The following is an 18,347-nucleotide window of genomic DNA, read 5'->3' as shown; positions in this document are numbered from 1 at the left end:
TCTCTCTGTAACCAAAATAGGAACTTTGTTTTGAAGCTCTCGCTGCAAACGAAGTTCTTCCTTTTCCCAGGAACACCTAGAAATGCTGCATCATTCTCGTTTCCTCAAAAGACGTCCGTTTCTTCAACATTTTGATATCTTACCTGATGAACAATGCAGATAAGCGGTATAGGACGGTGCGGTGCAACTGTAGCCTGCGGAAGAAAGCTGTTAGGACCTTCAGCTACAGTGTCTCATTTCTCCAGTTGCTTTTTCACCTAACTTCATTTTATTACGCAGAATAAGGTGCCTGATGTTGGGCGAGGCACTCCTGCAGGCGCATGGCTACATCCAATACTCCGACAAGCGTTGTATGAGTGGCCATGATGTTCCGTACGCCTACACGTATGATGGTAAAAAGGATTTCTTTTCGCTTGCGGTGGCACTCGAGCTGATATGTCAAACACAGCACTGATGCTAACGTTCAATATTTTGAAGGCTTACGTTGTATCGTGTATTTCAAGGGAAAAAAAAATATTGAGCGTTTCGTGGTAAGATTCAATATTCTCAAAGCAAATCCGCTGGCGGTATTGAACCGATCTGCAGAAAACAATCATCCTTCTTCATTGTCTCGGGTGTCCTGGAATTGTCACGTGTATATGACAGAAAAAAATTTACAACTCATCTTCACCTCTGTGGTAAAATATTAAACGAGAGGCGTGCTACGGATCTCCATACTTTTTGAGAAGTTCATAATGCAGCATTCTTTTCTCATTTAAATGTCTGGCGAGAGCAACATTATTAAACAGCAATCAAATCTCACAAACTTTTCTTCGAGCATGTTTGACGATCGCGTTGTTGTTGGTTTTAGGTTTTTCACACGCATACTTTTTAGAGCTTGTTACACTTTCTTTTTATGACTTTAATTGCGTACTTACTGAAACATTATCGCAATATTTGAACTTGAACACGCGCCTGAAATTCCTCCCGCAGACCCCATTCTTCAAGAACAACAAGAAGAAAATATATGCATCCCTGTTTTTAAAGAGACTTACCCACTCCACTGATTCGTTTCTGCAACGCAGGTCCGAAACTATGGCAAGAAAATCAAGGACACGCAGGTACGGGTTTAGTTTTGCGCAAGCGGTCCGTTATTCGGCGCTCTGTTTGTAACCTATATTGGGCCTCATCCCTCTGTCTTTGTCTTTAGAAGATGAAGTGAGTTTAGCCTTGAATACTCCTCTGGCGGGAAGTATTGTTAAGCAAATTAAGGCACGTTAAAAATATGTTAAACCGCACAGTACTGGCACAGTACAGCCTTGCCTTAGCACAGTACATTGTCCCTAACTGCATGAAAAAAAATCTGTTCGAAGCGCCTGAAGTTCCTTCGAATAGTAATGTTTAAATTGCACGCAGACTTCATCAGATGTAGTGTAGTCACTGCAGGCAACAGTAGGCCGCCTGCCAGCAAGGGGACGACGTCTGAGCACAGCACGTACGTCGCCCCTATCGAGTTAAGCCTCACTTTCTCTGTTAATTTAAATCGTCAATTACTGATCAATTTGCCAATTTTTTGCTCGCATTACCACCATATAGAGCAAGACCGATCATAGTGCGCCAATAGTTTTGGGCCAATAGTTTATTTTATGCACCTCCAACATTAGATGGACTCTTTAAGGAGCAGTAAGAAAAACTGAAACCTTGAGACCAGTGTGACCGGTGTGTGTTGAATGCACAGGTATACTGTAATAATGTGCAGTACTGTACGGGTGCTATGCAGGACTGTATACACACTGCACCACAGTAATTATTTGTGCTCTAAACATAAGATTTGGTCCGTCACTTAAAACGCAACCTCATCATGCGCCTTTGGATTCCTAACAGCTAACGCAGCCTACAAAAAAAGCTGCAGCTGCATTTTAAATAAATGTGAAACTTGGCGGCTGCGTTTTTATGGAGGAAAAACGCTAAGGCGCCCGTGTGCTGTGCGATGTCAGTGCACGTTAAAGATCCCCAGGTGGTCGAAATTATTTCGGAGCCCTATACTACGGCACCTCTTTCTTCCGTTCCTCTTTCACTCCCTCCTTTGTCCCTTCCCTTACGGCGCGGTTCAGGTGTCCAACGATATATGAGACAGATACTGCGCCATTTCCTTTCCCCAAAAATACCAATTTTTATTATTATTGATACCGCTCTGAATGGCTGTCAACTTTGCTACTAGGGGCTCGCTAAATATCTGCGCACATTTCCGATCGTTTTGGTGCTTGCTTTTACCCTCCTGGCAGCTCATATTCGAGGAAAAAATACAGAGGAAAACTGTCATCAATGACGCCAAATTGGGCCTTGACGGAAACGGGACAGGGAACAGAACCATTGTGTGAACTCAGTGTTTTAGCAGTGTGCAGCGCTGCCACCAGCCGTCAACACGCATGCGCAGATAACACATTACTCATGCGTTGTTGGATGCTTCGACCAGGAGTGGTCACTGGGATCCGTCTCATTCTTTAATCTGGTGGGATCTGACCGTGTTATTTGACACTGCAGTGAATCTATTTGAACGAGAACATTACGTTCAGACGTGGTCAAATTAGATACCCCCCATATACAGGCTGTTTCACCTAAGAGTTTTTAAAGCGGAAAGCTGCAGGCTAGTTGGTGAACTTTAGATTCAGCATTCGTGTTGTCCGTCTCTCTTCTACACTGTAAAAAAGTGTGTGAAATTACAGGCGTTTTTGCGGAATTTTTTTGTTGCCCCCCAGAAAAAATTTTTTACTGTTACTGGAAATAACAGAAACGTGATCAAGCAAAAAAACAGAGATTTTATGTTTTTGATATAGTTTCTTACTATTAACTAGAGGGAATGCTGGCGCCCCGCCTATGGGAGTTTGCATGGAGCCTCATCGAGACCACCTGTACCACCATTGGCGCTCTAAGCATCATGGGGCGGAGAGCTACCGACTGCAGAACTACAGCTTTTGGCCAAAAAATAATGAAAAAACAAACATTGTTCGATAATCAAGAATGTCCTATCATTCAATATTCTATTTATAAATTGCAACAAACGAGCAGAAAAGCATGTAAATGCAAAGTTTGCTCAAAATAAGCGATGGCTTGCTCTCCTATTGGCCAAGCGTTGCAGACCACAAAAGCCAATATTTCGTACTTAACAGGCGCACTTTTAGAAAGAGATATGCTTTTGAAAAAAATGTTGTCGCTTCAACATTTTAAAACGTTTTTCCACAGCATTTTGGAAAACAAGAACCTTTTATTGGCGTCATGTGCTTTTGCGTTTTCGCTACTGTGGCTTTTTTGCGCACTACTTTTACGCCGAAATCGTCTGCGCCGTGGATACGGAATGGAATATCTCTGTAAGGCCACTCTGCGTTCCTCGAAAATACAAACCTACTGTCCCGCACGAAGTAGCTCATCGTCCCATGATGCTTTGCGCGCCCATAGAGGTTCAGCTGCAGTGCCGCCAGCTTTCCCTCTAGTTAATAGTAAGGAACTCTATGGTTTTTGACCGCCATGGCCTAGTCATGTGCGTTTCTAGTAAGAAAGAAGCAACGAAAAATGCTCCTGAAAACCTTAAAAACTTTCGTTTATTTTTTTAAAGCCTGGAATGTAGTAAACTAAAGCGCAGCGCAAACTTTTCCGCACAACTACTAGCGGCACTTCGCAAAATGGCTCCCGAATGAAGAGCGGTGGATTTCTTGCTGCGTCGATTGGTTCGCCTTATTTGGACAGGTGAGTGAAAAAAACAATCTCTGCTGCTTGATACAGATAGTATGTTTTGCTTTTTGTCACCTGAGGTGGTCTCTAAACTGTATTGTAGATGATTCGTGCGATGGAGGTGGATTGCTGTAGCGAAATGTTAAGGCATGGGCGCATCTCACAAAATGGCAGGAAAGCCCGAGCCGTGTGTAACTTTCCTCCTCCACCTTGTGGTTTCAAGCTGTCTATGCTCCGTAAACTGCTCATTGTGGAAGGTGCAGCTCTGACACGCAGTTGAAACTAACAGGACGAGCGCTGACGCGCGAATGCCTTCCCGCCGCGGACGCCGCCGTTGCGGCAAGCGTCGTGTGGTTCCATCGTGCTAGCTTCTCGTGCGGCGGCCTCGCTACAGCAACCACGAAGCCTTAATTTTCCTCGCTTTCATGACTGTCTCTAAGGGCTATTTGAAATATTTCCACTGTGTTTTTAGCGTGGTGTGCGCGTTGAAGTTGAGATTTGCCAGGGGCCAGGTTCTCGCTTGGGCTGCGGCTCGCGGGATTGGCCGCCGCGCGGGCTGTCGTCATGCAGCCGGCGCACCGGCCGGTCGCTCGAGCTGAAACCAGTATCGCAGGTTTCCGGCACCTGCGTCTGCGTGTCGTTCCGAATGCAGCGGCATCGCATCTTGCTCATGTGGGGCTACGGCTGAGCGGAGGCTGTTCGGCTGGCGCAGACCGCAGCTTTTTCTCGAGAAGAAAAGGCTGCGGTCTGGGTCCTTGCCTAGCTGTCGACAAGCAACGTCGACCCGGAGGCGGATCGTTCGTTTCGCGCTTTGCCGTTGCTGCGCGGCTGAGCTTCCCCGTGTATTGCGGTGGAGCATTTCTTCGCCTCAGTAGGCTCGGTGGCCTGGTCGCCACCGCTGTATCGGCTTAAGCGTCAAAAAGGTTCCACACGGCTTTTGCTATGGCTGTGAAATATAATCTAAAAATTGTAATGTCGAATATCCTGTTTGCCGGGTAACGAGAACAACCATATTGGATTATATCACGTAATACGGACTGTTATGACGGTGAGATGCATGTTATGTTGGGCACGGGCCGTCGATCACCTGCACGTGTCCGTTCTCATCGAAGGCTGGCGCTGATTTGCACGCGCCGTAGATGCTTGACAGCACGCTGCAATTACAAGCAGATTGAGGGCGCAGGTTACTTGACTGCTTACTAAGGGCTAAGTTTAGGCTTCGAGCGAATGCGCATTTCTGCTGACATAGTCCGTCGCGTCGCCTGTCGCCGACGCTTGCATGCAACCTGATACGAGTCAGCGGTGCTTGCCGCGCAACCAGGCGTGCAGACGTCGATCATGTGTGCTATGTTGGTAGGTGCGCATCTGTAGCATCTCGAAAGCAGCAAATAGACCGTGTAATTTAACTGCGTATATAGCCTACTTATTGAAGAGCGCGTAGCAAGTAGCATGGAGGGCATACTTTGAACGAGGCTTTAGAGGCTCACCAAAGGCTCACCAACGAGGCTCACCAAAGGAGCGAAATCTTTAAGGAGCAGCCACGCTGCTACACGGTGTAGCCCAAATGTGAAACAGTCGTTGAGGCTTAGCACGGTGTGCCTCTCATTTTAGGCAGGGTGTGTCTCTCATATCGGTCAGTAATTAGACGATTAATCAGCTTAAATTAGCTAATAAACTTCGTTATTTCTGCTTAAAGTGGCAAGGTTATATTGCAAAATTTATTCGTCAACATAGAGAGCTAGCGTTGTTTTTAATTTTTTTTTGGCAATGTAGTACGTAGTATCGAAGCTTTTTCAGTTGACTTGCCCACATTACCTAACTAAACAATGCCATCGCTGTGCATGGTATTGCCGCTGAAATATAGTTAACTTATACGTCATCCAATGCACTAACTGCGCCTGTATTTGATGCATGCATTAGAAGTGCGAGAAGCGATTTTTTATGAATATGTAATGCTGGAAAGCCGACTCAACGAACTTTCAGGTGCATATTTTTGAGCCGATATTTCGAACGATACTGTCGATTAACAATATTTAAAAAACAGCTGGCATTCGAAGTTGACGGCTATTACTTTGCAATACAATCTTGCCTCTAAGATCAAAGACAGAAAAGTCTATCAAAGTTAATCATTTAACTACTGATGCATTTGAGGTATACGTATTGTCTGCCTTGCTGTACAATCCAGCTCAGAAGACCACACCGATGTAACTAAGTACTTGAAATAAAAATCTGAAAAAGTGACAAAAATCACCCTGTGTATATAATACCACTGTGTAGGAAAAAAATGTATCTGTACCGCTCTTTGTCCGCCACATTTCACACACACACACATAAGGTAATGGAATCGGGGTATGGCATTCAGGCTTTTGTTTTTTGATTGGAGAGGGGTATGTTCTGCCTTGGGAATCTATAGTAGCAAGAGGTAAGGCAGAAAAGACCATAACGTTTTGATAAAACATGTTTCACCTTGTTTTATCATTAAATTCTCCTTATTCTTATAGCCACATGTGCTGTCGAGGCTATGAGCTTCTATGACGCATGAGCTACGAACGAAGCCGACAGCTTTATTACTACCCACTGGATCTAAACCTCACTTGTGGAGATGAAAGTCTATCTCAAGTTCTTTAATATGTGGCCATAAAATGATGTGATCACTCAGAAACATGGCGCATAATTGGCTTTACTAGCGTCCTAGAGACTTCTGTTTCCAATGGTACCTGTATGACCGGAAACTCCGCCAACACATGCGCCTCATAAACAATGAGAATGTAGAAGCACCATATGCTCTTTCCACCCAGCAGTACCTGCGACTCCAGCTGATGTACAGTTTTCGATAAAACGAATCTTGCTGCTTTATCATGATGAGGAGCTTGCCAAGAAGGTTTGAGCAGGAATGTGACACCTCACAAAGCTAGAGTTTTATTTCTGGATGGAAACAGGTAAGATTAGTGTTTTTTTTTTGCTTAACTTATACTACTCAGAACGTAGCGGATCATTCATGGGACCTGATTTTTTTTTTAACACATCATAGTTCCTTTTGCCCTTGTCGGAGTAGTTGTGCAAGTGTACAACATATATATTTTTGTCTTTCAACTGTAAAAATTAAATGTTTAGTTTTTGTGCCTGGCCGTTAGTCGCAGCTTGTGGCTCTTTGTTTCAGGGCTATTGCAGCTATTAATCTTGCAACAGAAACGAAGGTTGAGAAGACAGGCAGAAAGCAACACTGCCTGGCACCGAGAGTTGCTGCAGTCATAACAGCACTCAAAGACTACGACTTTTATATTTTTGGCTTGTGTTGCTCTTTCTAGGACTGCACGTTTCTTTTCGGGAGTAATAAGCCTTTTATTATTGGCATTATAAATGTTGTACTCACAAATAGTTTTGTAGCAGGGTGTTGTAAAGTGACGTCAGCCGCAATCAGACTGCCTTGCAAGCGCTGACGGCACGTGCGTTTATCGTTTGATATCCTTCCCTTGTTCTCCCTTTTCCCTTTCCCCCCTCTCTGTTTCGTATATATATGCTCCGAGCCGGAAGCAATAAAGATTTCATGTTGCAACCTTCGAACGGCGTACTGTCGTATACAGTAAGACACGCCACGTGTGTCGTAACGATGTAACAGTGGCGACGAGGCCAGAAAGAACCCTTGAGGTGAAAAATGATGTAAGCCAGGCAGTTAAGCAGGAAACAGCGGCCGCGGAAATACCGACCATGGCTCATCAACAACTACCGGAATACGATGACCAGTCCGACAACTGGAAGGCCTACATCACGAAGGTAGAAGCCTATTTTGAGTCAACTGGCGTCAGCGACTCGGGAAAGAAGAGGATGTTGCTGGTAGCAGCATTGAGTACGCGCACCGTGCAAGTGCTCTCAGGACAGGTTGCATCGAGAAAGCCAAACTCGCTGACGTACGAGGAAGCAGTCAAAGTTTTGGATGCCTACTTCGACCCCAAGCGTCATGAAATAACGGAGAGCTATCGGTTCTTCAATCGCTGCCAGTTGGAAGGTGAGCCCATTCAACAGTTCATCGTTGAGGTTCGCCGGATTGCGGATGGCTGTAATTTCGGTGACATGCTAGACCGGATGCTTCGAGACAGAATCGTCTGTCGCGTGAGGTCAAGCGCTATTCAGAAGCAGCTATTAGCGAAAACAGATTTGACGTTGAAGGAGGCTGATAGAATTGTCATATCAGCAGAAGCAGCGGAAAACGATACAAAGAAGATGTCTTCTGACATTGAACCCGTACTCAAGGTCTATGCACGACAAGCTGATGAACTGGTGTCAGTATGTGGGCGTTGCGGAAGTAAGAAACACAACAGAAACGCCTGCGGCTGGGCGAAAGCGAGGTGTTACCGCTGTGGTGTGTACGGCCATCTGGCGAAGATGCGCCAAAGCGACGTGCGGAAAGGACGCCCAAAGGCACGTTCACAATGCAGGCAAGGAGAAGCGTTTGCAGTAACAGCGGATGTTACTGAGGAAAATGGAGACGATGCGCACATTTGGACACTAACCGCACCCTTCAATGGTCGGCTACCACCGCCTATTCTTCGTACTTTCACATGGTGTGGCATTGACGTACCTATGATTGTGGACACCGGCTCACCCGTCTGTGTTGTGTCCAAAGAGATCGTTGAGAAAAACCGTGAACATTGGCCGCAATTAGGACCCGCATTCATTAAACTGTCCTGTTATCTTGGACAACTTCCAGTATTAGGGAAACTGAGTATGTCAGTGTACTACAACGACAAGGAGGTCAAGAGTTCCTTGATGGTCCTGAACTGTTCAGGTCCGAGCCTTTGTGGACGGGAGTTGATTTCCAAGTTCAATGACGCAGGAACCTCGGTGTTGAACGTATCAGTGCAACAAAACTCTGGTCCAGGAAGCAGCCATACCCCCGCCACGCATGCCGTCCTGTCAGAGTTCAAAGACGTCTTCAGCCCCGAGCTGGACCTAATTGACGGACACCCTGTTCATCTGAAGCTCAAGGAAGGCGCCATGCCGAAATTTTGTAAGGCCCGTTCCCTTCCATTTGCTTTACGCGACAAAGTTTCGAAAGAGATTGATAGGCTCGTAACGCTTGGAGTACTGTCACCTGTAACGCACGCCGAATGGGCCACTCCCATTGTGCCTGTAATGAAGAAGAACGGCGAGGTTAGAATCTGCGTTGATTTTAAGGTGACCCTGAATCTCGTCTGTGAACTGGAGCAGTACCCGTTGCCAGCTATTGATGACATCTTCGCATGCCTGAACGGTGGGGACTGCTTCAGCACGCTGGATTTAAGAGACGCGTATAACCAAGTCCCCCTCGATGAGGACTCAAGGAAGATGTGCGTAATCAATACACACCGTGGGTTGTTTTGCTACAACCGACTGGCGTTCGGCATAGCTTCCGCGCCTGCCATCTTCCAGCGGAAAATAGAAACAGTTCTGCAGGGCCTGACAGGTGTTCAGGCTTACCTTGACGACGTTTTGGTATCAGAAAAACTTGGTAGCACCGACAGATTACGACAAGTACTGCAGCGTTTTCGTGAGCATGGAGGGAAGCTCAGACTTGAGAAATGCAGCTTTCGCCAAGAGGCAGTGACGTATCTGGGTCATAAAATTGATCGTGAAGGTCTGCATCCGATAGAGAAGCATGTTGAAGCAATCGCGCATGCCCCCAACCCACAAAATGTTCAGCAGTTGAGGTCGTTTCTGGGCATGATTACATTTTATTCGATGTTCGTGCCCAACATGTCTTCCGTACTTGCACCGCTGTAAACGTTATTGGAGAACAGCACACGTTGGTTCTCGGGACATGCGCAAGAAGCAGCTTTTCGTGCAGCAAAAAAATGCCTTCGAAAAGCGGCTGTGCTGGCTCACTGTGATCCCGAGAGACCCCTCAAGCTAGAGTGTGACGCTTCACAGGACGGAATAGGTGCCGTGCTTTTCCATACATTCGGAAAGGTAAACAAACCTGTCGGGTTCCGTTCTAGGACGCTAACAAGGGCTGAGAAAAATTATTCCCAGCTTGAGAGGGAAGCCCTTGCTCTTGTGTTTGGAGTGTCCAAATTCCGTGATTATCTCGTAGGCCGAGAATTTGTATTGGTCACCGACCACCAGCCGCTCCTGGGCCTGCTGAAGGCGGATCGACCAACTCCAGCATTGGCAGCCGCCAGAAAACAGCGCTGGGCGCTGTACTTAGGCGGATTCCGCTATCAGCTTCAATACTCTCCTGGTAAACAACTCCTCAACGCTGACGCCCTTAGTAGACTGCCACAACGGACGTCTGAGCCGAAGCCACCAGAAGCGGACCCACCAGACTATCTGCTGGCCTTGAGTGTGTTCGATAAGGGAACTGTGTCAGTTGAGGAGCTAAGGCAGTTGAGTGCGGGCGACCCTGCTCTGAGTCAAGTTATGCGATTCACCAAGAACGGTTGGCCGCCCTGCGCGAAAGGCTTGAACACGAGTGTCGCACCTTTTTTTTTGACAAGAAATTGGAGCTTTCTTTGGCCCACGGGTTGTTATACTGGGGCCGGCGAGTAGTCGTTCCGATGGAGGCGCGACGTCGCATCTTATACCTTTTGCATGAGACGCACCAGGGATCGTCCGCTATGAAGGCGGTTGCTAGATCGTCATTCTGGTGGCCAGGGTTAGATCGCGAAATAGAGGCAGTGACAGCGTCATGTCAGAGTTGTGTCCAAAACCTGCCCATGCCAGCTACAGCAACGCCAAAAGGCTGGCCCGCTACTGTTGAGAAATGGGCAAGGGTACATATCGATTTTGCGGGACCTATTGCAGGGAACATGACACTCGTGGTCGTGGACGCATACAGTAAGTGGATTGAAGCTGTGCCACTCCGACAAGCAAACGCTTCATGCACAATCAACTGCCTGCGCGGTATCTTCTGCAGATTTGGCGTGCCACGAACCATCGTATCCGATAATGGAACGCAGTTTACCGCTGACGAGTTACCTACTTTTGTCAAGAGGAACAACATAACGCATCTGCGCACAGCTGTATATCACCCTCAATCGAACGGCCTAGCAGAAAGGGCTGTCAGGACAATTAAGGACGGCCTCAAGAAGATTGGTGAGGGGCGGCTTGAAGATAATATAAACAAGCTCCTTTTCAATTACAGAAGGACACCTAACCGCTCTGGAAAATCGCCGTCAGAGCTGCTCTTCGGATATAATATTCGATCCCGTTTAGATACATGTTTCCCTCCTGTACACGCAGGGCCAGCGAACGAAGCAAACGAGTGGCCGCTGCCATTGCCTGAAGCTACCGTGTACGCCCGCAACTTCGGAAGGGGTGAGAAATTGACTCCAGGAATTGTAGAGTCTACAACAGGCTCTCGGATGGTGAGCATTCGAACACCAGCCGGATCAGTAAGACGACATGTTGACCAGGTGCGGGACCGGGAAGATGCGACGCCACCGTTTGGTAAAGACCAAGAAGCGGCAAAACGAGACTCGAGAACAGGTACACCTAGCGACTACCCACTGTTGCCGAGAACGCCAGCCGAACAAGGGGGCATAACAGAACCTGAGCATGAACTTCAGCCGGAACTCGCAGGGAGCAACGCTGAACCCGTGAGATCACCCCAAGCCTTGCGGCGCTCTACACGTCAAAGGAAACCAGTACAGCGACTTCACTATTAAGGAAGAAGAGATGTTGTAAAGTGACGTCAGTCGCAATCAGACTGCCTTGCAAGCGCTGACGGCACGTGCGTTTATCGTTTGATATCCTTCCCTTGTTCTCCCTTTCCCCCCTCTCTGTTTCGTATATATACGCCCCGAGCCGGAAGCAATAAAGATTTCATGTTGCAACCTTCGAACGGCGTACTGTCGTATACAGTAAGACACGCCACGTGTGTCGTAACGATGAAACACAGGGAGACTGCTTAAAACTCAAGGCCCCATGTTTTCACTTTCATTTTAATGAAGTGCTCCTTCATACAAGCTATTTTGTTTTCGGTTCGCAGGCAATGCTACACCAATGAAAATCAGTGTGTTGTGCAAACGTTTCATATTTAGACGTTGTTAAATTGGCTGCAGGCAAGTTCCCTCGAGCAGTGAATTATCGAACCTCACGCTTTCAATTGTGTAAGCGACGTAAAGAGCGCATTTGTAATTTAATGTGCACTTCTTTAAATGCTTGCAGAAAAGCCGCATTTTGTGGGGAAAAAATTATTGAAATAAAAGAACAACCAGGCAACAGAACTTTCCATTACTTTGAAACATATATTCTGCAAACAAAAAAGAAAGATGTGTGTAAATTAACAGCAAGCCAAAAACAGAGAACTGAACTCTCTTTTTATTCACTGATTTTCTGTACATGATAGAAAAGAAACACTGTAAAATAACAGAATCGCTGAAAACAAAGTGAAATTCACAGACCTTTTGCAAGCTTTCAGTAAATAATGATGAAGAAAAGTATGAAAATCACAGACTTACTTCGAAACAGAAAATGGAACTTTAAAGAAGTTTCACAGTGATTTTCGGTAAATAATAAAAAAGTGACATTGTAAAATTAGTGTTTAGAATTTCGAAAATGCGGTGGCCCTCGGCGGTCGCCGAAAAAATTTCGCCGATATCACGCCAATAGATATGCTTTCAAAACCTTGCAGGCAAATCCCAACAAATTTGGCCGTTATCATGCCAATACACATGCGCTTTCAAGAAACTTGCAGGCAAAGCAACCTTTGCAGTGCACGTAGCCCGCCGAAATAGCCAAAGTTTGTTGGGCCACAGCGCCAAAGGTAATCGTGCTTTCGAAATTATGCAAACCGGTATGGCTATTACTTACGGTGGGCTACACGCCTCTCAATAATTAAGCAGCGCAATAGTAATGGTTAAACATTTAACTATTCAATATTAGTTAACCAACTAGCTGCTAGTTATCACACCTTAGCTATATTCTGATACACTTCACTGCTGGCCATGCTATTCCGAAAAAGAGCGCTGTTCTAACTCGAAAACCTTGTGAGGAGCAAAACCGCAAAAGAGGACTGGACTGAGACAGGCGACAACAAAGGGCGGGCCTCAGTCCTGTCCTGTCTTGCGGTTTTGCTCTTCACGATGTCCTGCCAACTGGCCTAACACCAAATCCTTCTAAGTAACTCGAAAAGGCTGCTTTTTAAAATTGTGCAAGGCCTTCGGCCGCAAACCGCACATTGTGATGCTTTCCAAGCTCAACCTACCCTCGTGGACGAGTGCCCCGGATACACTATTCCTACAATTTAGACAAAGTGGTTGTTTACTTTTTAAGCCTCATCATTGTCTCCCGCTTCACACATTGGACCGCGGGATAAGTATTTCTTGTGGTTTATCGCGAGTTATTTGTGCATGTCATTATCAGTCTCCTCAGACAAAGAACGCGAGCTCAAGCCAGATAAAGAAGCCTGGTGCTTGGCGCCGTCAGCTGTTGCCTCCTGCCGTCAAAGGACATCGTGCCGAAAGAGAAGAGAGGACTTTCGAAAGATAATTACAGTTTAAAGACACGTAAGTTACCAATCTCCTCACCCTTACAAGGTAGGATTACTAGAGAAATTATATGACCATTTCATCTGTTTATTTGCTGTGATCACCGGTGTTCTAGCGACCACTTTCAAAACTTTCTAAACGTGTGCTCAAAATAGAAAATCTTTTGAGGAACACACCCTCAGCCGCGGCGGATGTCAGTTCACTAGGAAATTCTATAGATTAGCTGGGTCATAAGCTAAGGTTTAATAACTGTCTTTTCATTAGCTCACTATGAAGGTAAGTGGACCCACAAGGTTAATTTGCCTACCTCTGCCTCACTTTGAATTGCACTATCCTGTTTTGGTTTCCATTATCATTTCATCGTTTGGGTTGAACGCCTTTGGTTGGCACAGTGTGGTCATTAAAAACATATGTATTGTGGTGAATGAATGATTACACCAGCTTACATGTGAGCTTTTAATTCTCGACGCTTAACTGAAGGAATGATAAGGAACGCTTTTGGAGTAACTTTCTTTTCACAAACAAAAAAATGAAACGTGGTCCATTCCCGGCCTTTGCAACGAACACGTATACTTGCATGTCGTTTGGGACCTAACGTTTCCCACCTTCTTTGATTCAGTTGCCGGTGCAGTCGGAGCTGACGACAGACGCTACCCCAAGCGTGCCGTCAAGGAAGTCAGCTTCGCGGAGGACGCCGAAGACAGCCGCCAGGGGTCATCCGGCCAGCCCTCGTGAGTGGGCGGGTTCCCGGGGGAAGCCCGCTTATTTAGTTATTCCCTGTGCACCTCAAATATCCGTAAAAGCGTTATCAAGAGAGCGGTATTCAGTGAGACCAGAAAGCACGTGACGGACCCATCGCCATAAAGAGCTGGGCGGCAGTCCATTAAAAGCGAGGTCTAAACCAATCGGGAGCATACACGACAAATTATTGCGGGATCTTTTGGAACTAAAGGTGTGAATGGAAAAATAAAAGTATTAAGTGTTGAGGTGCATGTCCATGTATGCCTGTGTTCTTTGGCCTGTTACCTAAAGGTGAGCCTATAATGGCACAGTAAGGCATTGCGAGATGAAACTGAAGACTAAGCAAACTTTCCTCAGGGGTATTCACTCTGTAAAAGAACTTCTTGAGCTGAATTTGTCGCTGGAGTGACACTTTCTCGCCGTATGTGGACGAGACTCAAACTGGAGGTACTGGATTGGAAGAGGAAATTTTCCAGCTGAAAGCAAGAAATGTTCTAGCTGGACACGATTTCCGGTTAAATAATATAGCAACAAACATGCAGTTCTAGCTGGAATTGGACATTTCCAGCTGAAAGGCATGATCTGATGTTCAATCATTTATTTATTACAGATACCTTAAGCGCCCTTGGGAGGGGGCTTTACATGAGAGTGCTACAAAGGACCAACTTCTTGCTTCCGACAGAAGCTATATTACTGTTTTCAGCCAATGTTCTGCAGACTTTCCCTGAAACAGTCCGTTAGCAGACATATGCTAATAAAGCAAAAATAATAAAGATGTCTTGCTACCCAGCTAAGAATCAGCAGAGCTTTGGGCAGTTGCATGGCTGTAAGTTCTCAAACATTAATAACTAGGCATTATGAACGGTTTGACGTTTTACGATGATAGGATTGCTGTTTTGTTTTCTGTAATAGAATGTTGTAGAAGACACTTGATTAGGCTACAGCTTAAATGTTTTTTTTTCTTTGGCACGGAATTGTAAAGTTCTGTCACAACCGCTGTATTCGATTCTGTGCAACAAGCCACGCTTACAGCAACTATCTTGTGAAATGCAGCCTCACCCGAGACGTCTTCCAGTGGGTCCCGCTACCTGAGATGGCAGCGAAAAGCGATCAAGTACATGGAATGCGAGGAAAACTCAAACGAGGAATACCTGTGTGAGTTGTCTTCAAAAACCGGTTCCTGGCTTGCAGAACGATGATGGGAAATGCGTGCTTCGTTGTAAATGAGCCTTTAAGCAGAGCTATATAGTAAGTAATGAACATTAGAAATGCAGTATGGTTTGTCTACAACGTCAGGGGCTCTTGGCTACTTACATGCTCCACACTAGGAGCGGCCAGTTAGACAACGTCTTACAATGCTAATGTCTAGCGTACAGAAGGCGTCCTGTTAAGGTTTCATTTTATCGTGGCATAATGAGCCTTGGACACCCAGACGCGCATATTTCAGGCGCAGGTTGAGGGCCCTTCAGTCGGCGAGCATTGCATACAAAATGTCAGCATCCTCGGCCACGGCCTGGATACCACGGCCTGGATACTCTGTAGTTTGCGATGACTGCGGAATGGACTACACCCTGGCGACTGCCCCGAACACGGACCATTGACCCACGTCAAGGACGTGGAGGTGAGTGCCAAGCACTTGTACTTTAAATGGTGATCACACAACACTGTCTTCAAACTGCGTTCGCGCCGATGAAAACTTCTACAGCGAACTTGCCCAGCGGAGACAGTGGTGCTTAAAGACCATGCGTTCATCTTAATGGAGGTCTTGACTATGGCAATTCCCTCTCCCTCCTTTTACCGCTTGTTGCATTTTTGCCTTGACAGCGTGGTTCGGGTTCCCGCCTTGAGCGACACTGTTAACGGCGCCTTTCCTTTTTGACCTCACCAGCATACAACACGTGCACGCCTTTTTATGATTTCAGCTCGTTCCAAAGACTACCGCAGTCAAGCGAACGCAAATGAAAACAATTGTAGAGTCAAGAACTTCAGGTCCAGAGAATATGAAAAGTGTAATCTGTGCATTTCCAGTGCTATAAAAAACATTAGCCACTGGCATTGCAGGGAGCCTCAAACTGAAGCGCTGTTTGCAGGTGGAGGCCGGGGACCCGCTTCTTGCCAACAAAACCCTCCCCGAGGGCATGTCCATCTGCCGCTCTACTATTAAAGGGGCCCAGTACGGAGTGCTCGCCCTGAAACCACATCCCAGGAGGGTCTACTTTGGTTCATACGAGGGTTTCAAGGTGGAGGACAACGCAGAGGACAACGGCTACACCTGGCAGGTGCGTCGGACACAGGACCTCTTAAGAACCATTGAGGCAGTGGTTACAGAACTTGTCTTTGTACTTAGCGACAGCTGTTAGATAGTTACAATATATATATATATATATATATATATATATATATATATATATATATATATATATATATATATATTCACTCATTGAAAGATACAAGGCATGAACAGTTTCTTTGCATGCATATATATACATATATTCACTCATTGGCCGACTTCCGTCAGATGCATGCAAAGGAACTGTTCACGCCTTGTACCTTTCAGGATAAACCTACATATCGCCTGATGTACGTTTGAAATGCTCGATACGAATCTCTCTCGGCATGATCTTTCATTTACGGAAGGAAGTACGTCCACAGTCTTTGTGTTAGCGAAATATCTGCCTTACTGAAAAAGCACGGCAAACAGTTTTTTTAACGGTGTTGTGTGCAGCGCACTTTGGTTGAATTCAGCTTCGCAAGTCATCACTGTGAACATTGTTGCTGTCTTCTACATTATACATTATACATGCTTACAGCATTCTTTTGGAAAATTCCTTCGATTTTTCACTCTTTCAGCATTCTTCATGGCATTTGTTGGCGCAAAATGACTCTTATTGCGTACGTCATAGAAATGAAACGTTCGCAAGACTGGTCAGTTTCTTTGCACTCGAGGAACAGAATGTGGTGCTCAGGAGCACAGACCTTGAGGAATGAACCCCATTCGCTTTGTAGCTATGCACTGACAATCCTCACACGAACTTTAACTTGCAAAGCAGGTAATATTATTGACTGGAGGTTACAAAGACTCGAACCACATTTCGCGATCTTTGTTTCGTTCTGATTTCTTTTGGTTCTCTCATTGGGGTCGTCCACAAAGGCATAGGTCATTGGGAAGTCATTACCAATGACAAGGGACTAAAAGAAATCTTCTAAACTAAATGTAGTAAATATGCGACCCCTTTTTATAGTAGCTTCCAGCAGGCTTGCGATGGCCAGGGGAGACGAAAGAAAGAAAGCTTCACAAATATGTCAGATAGTTTCATGGCGTCCCCAAGCTAAAGGTGAGGACAGAACGCCAAGGCGATGTTCTTCCCGGCTTGTCCGCAGGTTCGCAAGGATGGGGAGGTGTTCCTGGTAGGCGGTCGTCCGCTGGACAGATCCACCTGGATGCGATACGGGAACTGCGCGGCCAGTCCGCAGGCGCAGAACCCGGTGGCCTTCATGCGTTACAGCAACATATACATGCCGGACACCCAAGGCCGTGGGCGCTGGCAAGGAGCTCCTCGTGTGTTACGGCACAGCGTTCGCTCGAGATCTATGGCTGCTCGGCAAGCCACGAGGTTCGGGGCCGCACGGGGAAGGTGAGGGTCTCGTCGTTTCACGCCAACAATGAACAACTGCAAATGGGTTGGGTGAGCTGATTAACGTTGGAAAGAAAGGCTGATGATCGAGATCAGCCATTTTCAAAAATCTAGACTAATATGGATATTATTTATGTTGGGCTACACGGCTCTCAATGAGTCAGGAGCCTAACAGTAATAGATAAACATTTAACTAATCTGTTTAGTTTACCAGCTTTGTAGTTATCACATCTTAAAGGAGTACAGACGCCAAATTTTTGCTTGTGTGCTTCTTTGAAATCATGCGTCAGAGAGCCGAATAATGGCTGTGTTGAGGTCACGCGAAGATTGCAAAAAAAAAGGGCAGCATAACTGCTGATACGTCACTTATTGTCATTTCCAGCTCTTGTAGCAGGCTGATTTTATAAGTGACTCCCAGTAGTCCTTGCGAAAGTGCCTGATTTTCGGCACTCTTTTTGGCATGCAGCAAGGATACCGAGGGCCTATCCTGAGCTTTCCTTGCTCCATGGCATCTCTTGAGCTTTCCTTTCTAAACGGCGGCCGCCTATTTTTCGCCGCACGTGGTGCAGCACGGAGATGGCACGCCGGCTTTGCGTCGCGCTAATGCTGGCCGCGCAAACTTCACCCTGCCATATAGTTCGCTCTATGTCGGTTGGCCTTTAGATGTATCCTCATGCGCTACACCGCTGACAATGCCATGCCAAAGAAAAACGCTTTTCTAATTCAAAAAGCCGGTTTGAAAACATTGCTGACAGTTTAGGTGAGACGTCCTGTATATATGGACCACGAATGGCGC

At 46.2% G+C, this 18,347-nt stretch overlaps 1 protein-coding gene across 1 annotated transcript; it reads left to right on the top strand.

Moving 5' to 3' along the window:
* Positions 1-7,416: 7,416 nt before the first annotated feature.
* On the top strand, positions 7,417-18,070 carry LOC144095457 (uncharacterized). Its single transcript, XM_077629190.1, has 8 exons — positions 7,417-7,714; positions 8,588-8,716; positions 9,803-9,925; positions 10,927-11,282; positions 13,795-13,906; positions 15,978-16,195; positions 17,298-17,451; positions 18,018-18,070. The coding sequence occupies exons 1-8, from the start codon at positions 7,417-7,419 to the stop codon at positions 18,068-18,070; spliced, it is 1,443 nt and encodes a 480-aa protein (XP_077485316.1).
* Positions 18,071-18,347: the final 277 nt, after the last annotated feature.

This window comes from Amblyomma americanum, chromosome 6 (assembly GCF_052857255.1).
Source record: "Amblyomma americanum isolate KBUSLIRL-KWMA chromosome 6, ASM5285725v1, whole genome shotgun sequence".
NCBI classification, from domain to species: Eukaryota; Metazoa; Arthropoda; class Arachnida; order Ixodida; family Ixodidae; genus Amblyomma; species Amblyomma americanum.
The sequence above is the reverse complement of the archived record's forward strand: the minus strand, read 5'-3'. Positions and strand labels throughout refer to the sequence as shown.

What these genes read in the sequence shown, in the direction of transcription:
- LOC144095457 (XM_077629190.1), top strand. Translation starts at nt 7,417, where the DNA reads ATGGCTCATCAACAACTACCGGAATACGATGACCAGTCCGACAACTGG. An exon ending in AGGCGCCATGCCGAAATTTT is followed by an intron (nt 8,717 to 9,802) that starts GTAAGGCCCGTT and finishes TATTGGTCACCG; the next exon opens with ACCACCAGCCGCTCCTGGGC. An exon ending in TCAGCTTCAATACTCTCCTG is followed by an intron (nt 9,926 to 10,926) that starts GTAAACAACTCC and finishes CTGTACACGCAG; the next exon opens with GGCCAGCGAACGAAGCAAAC.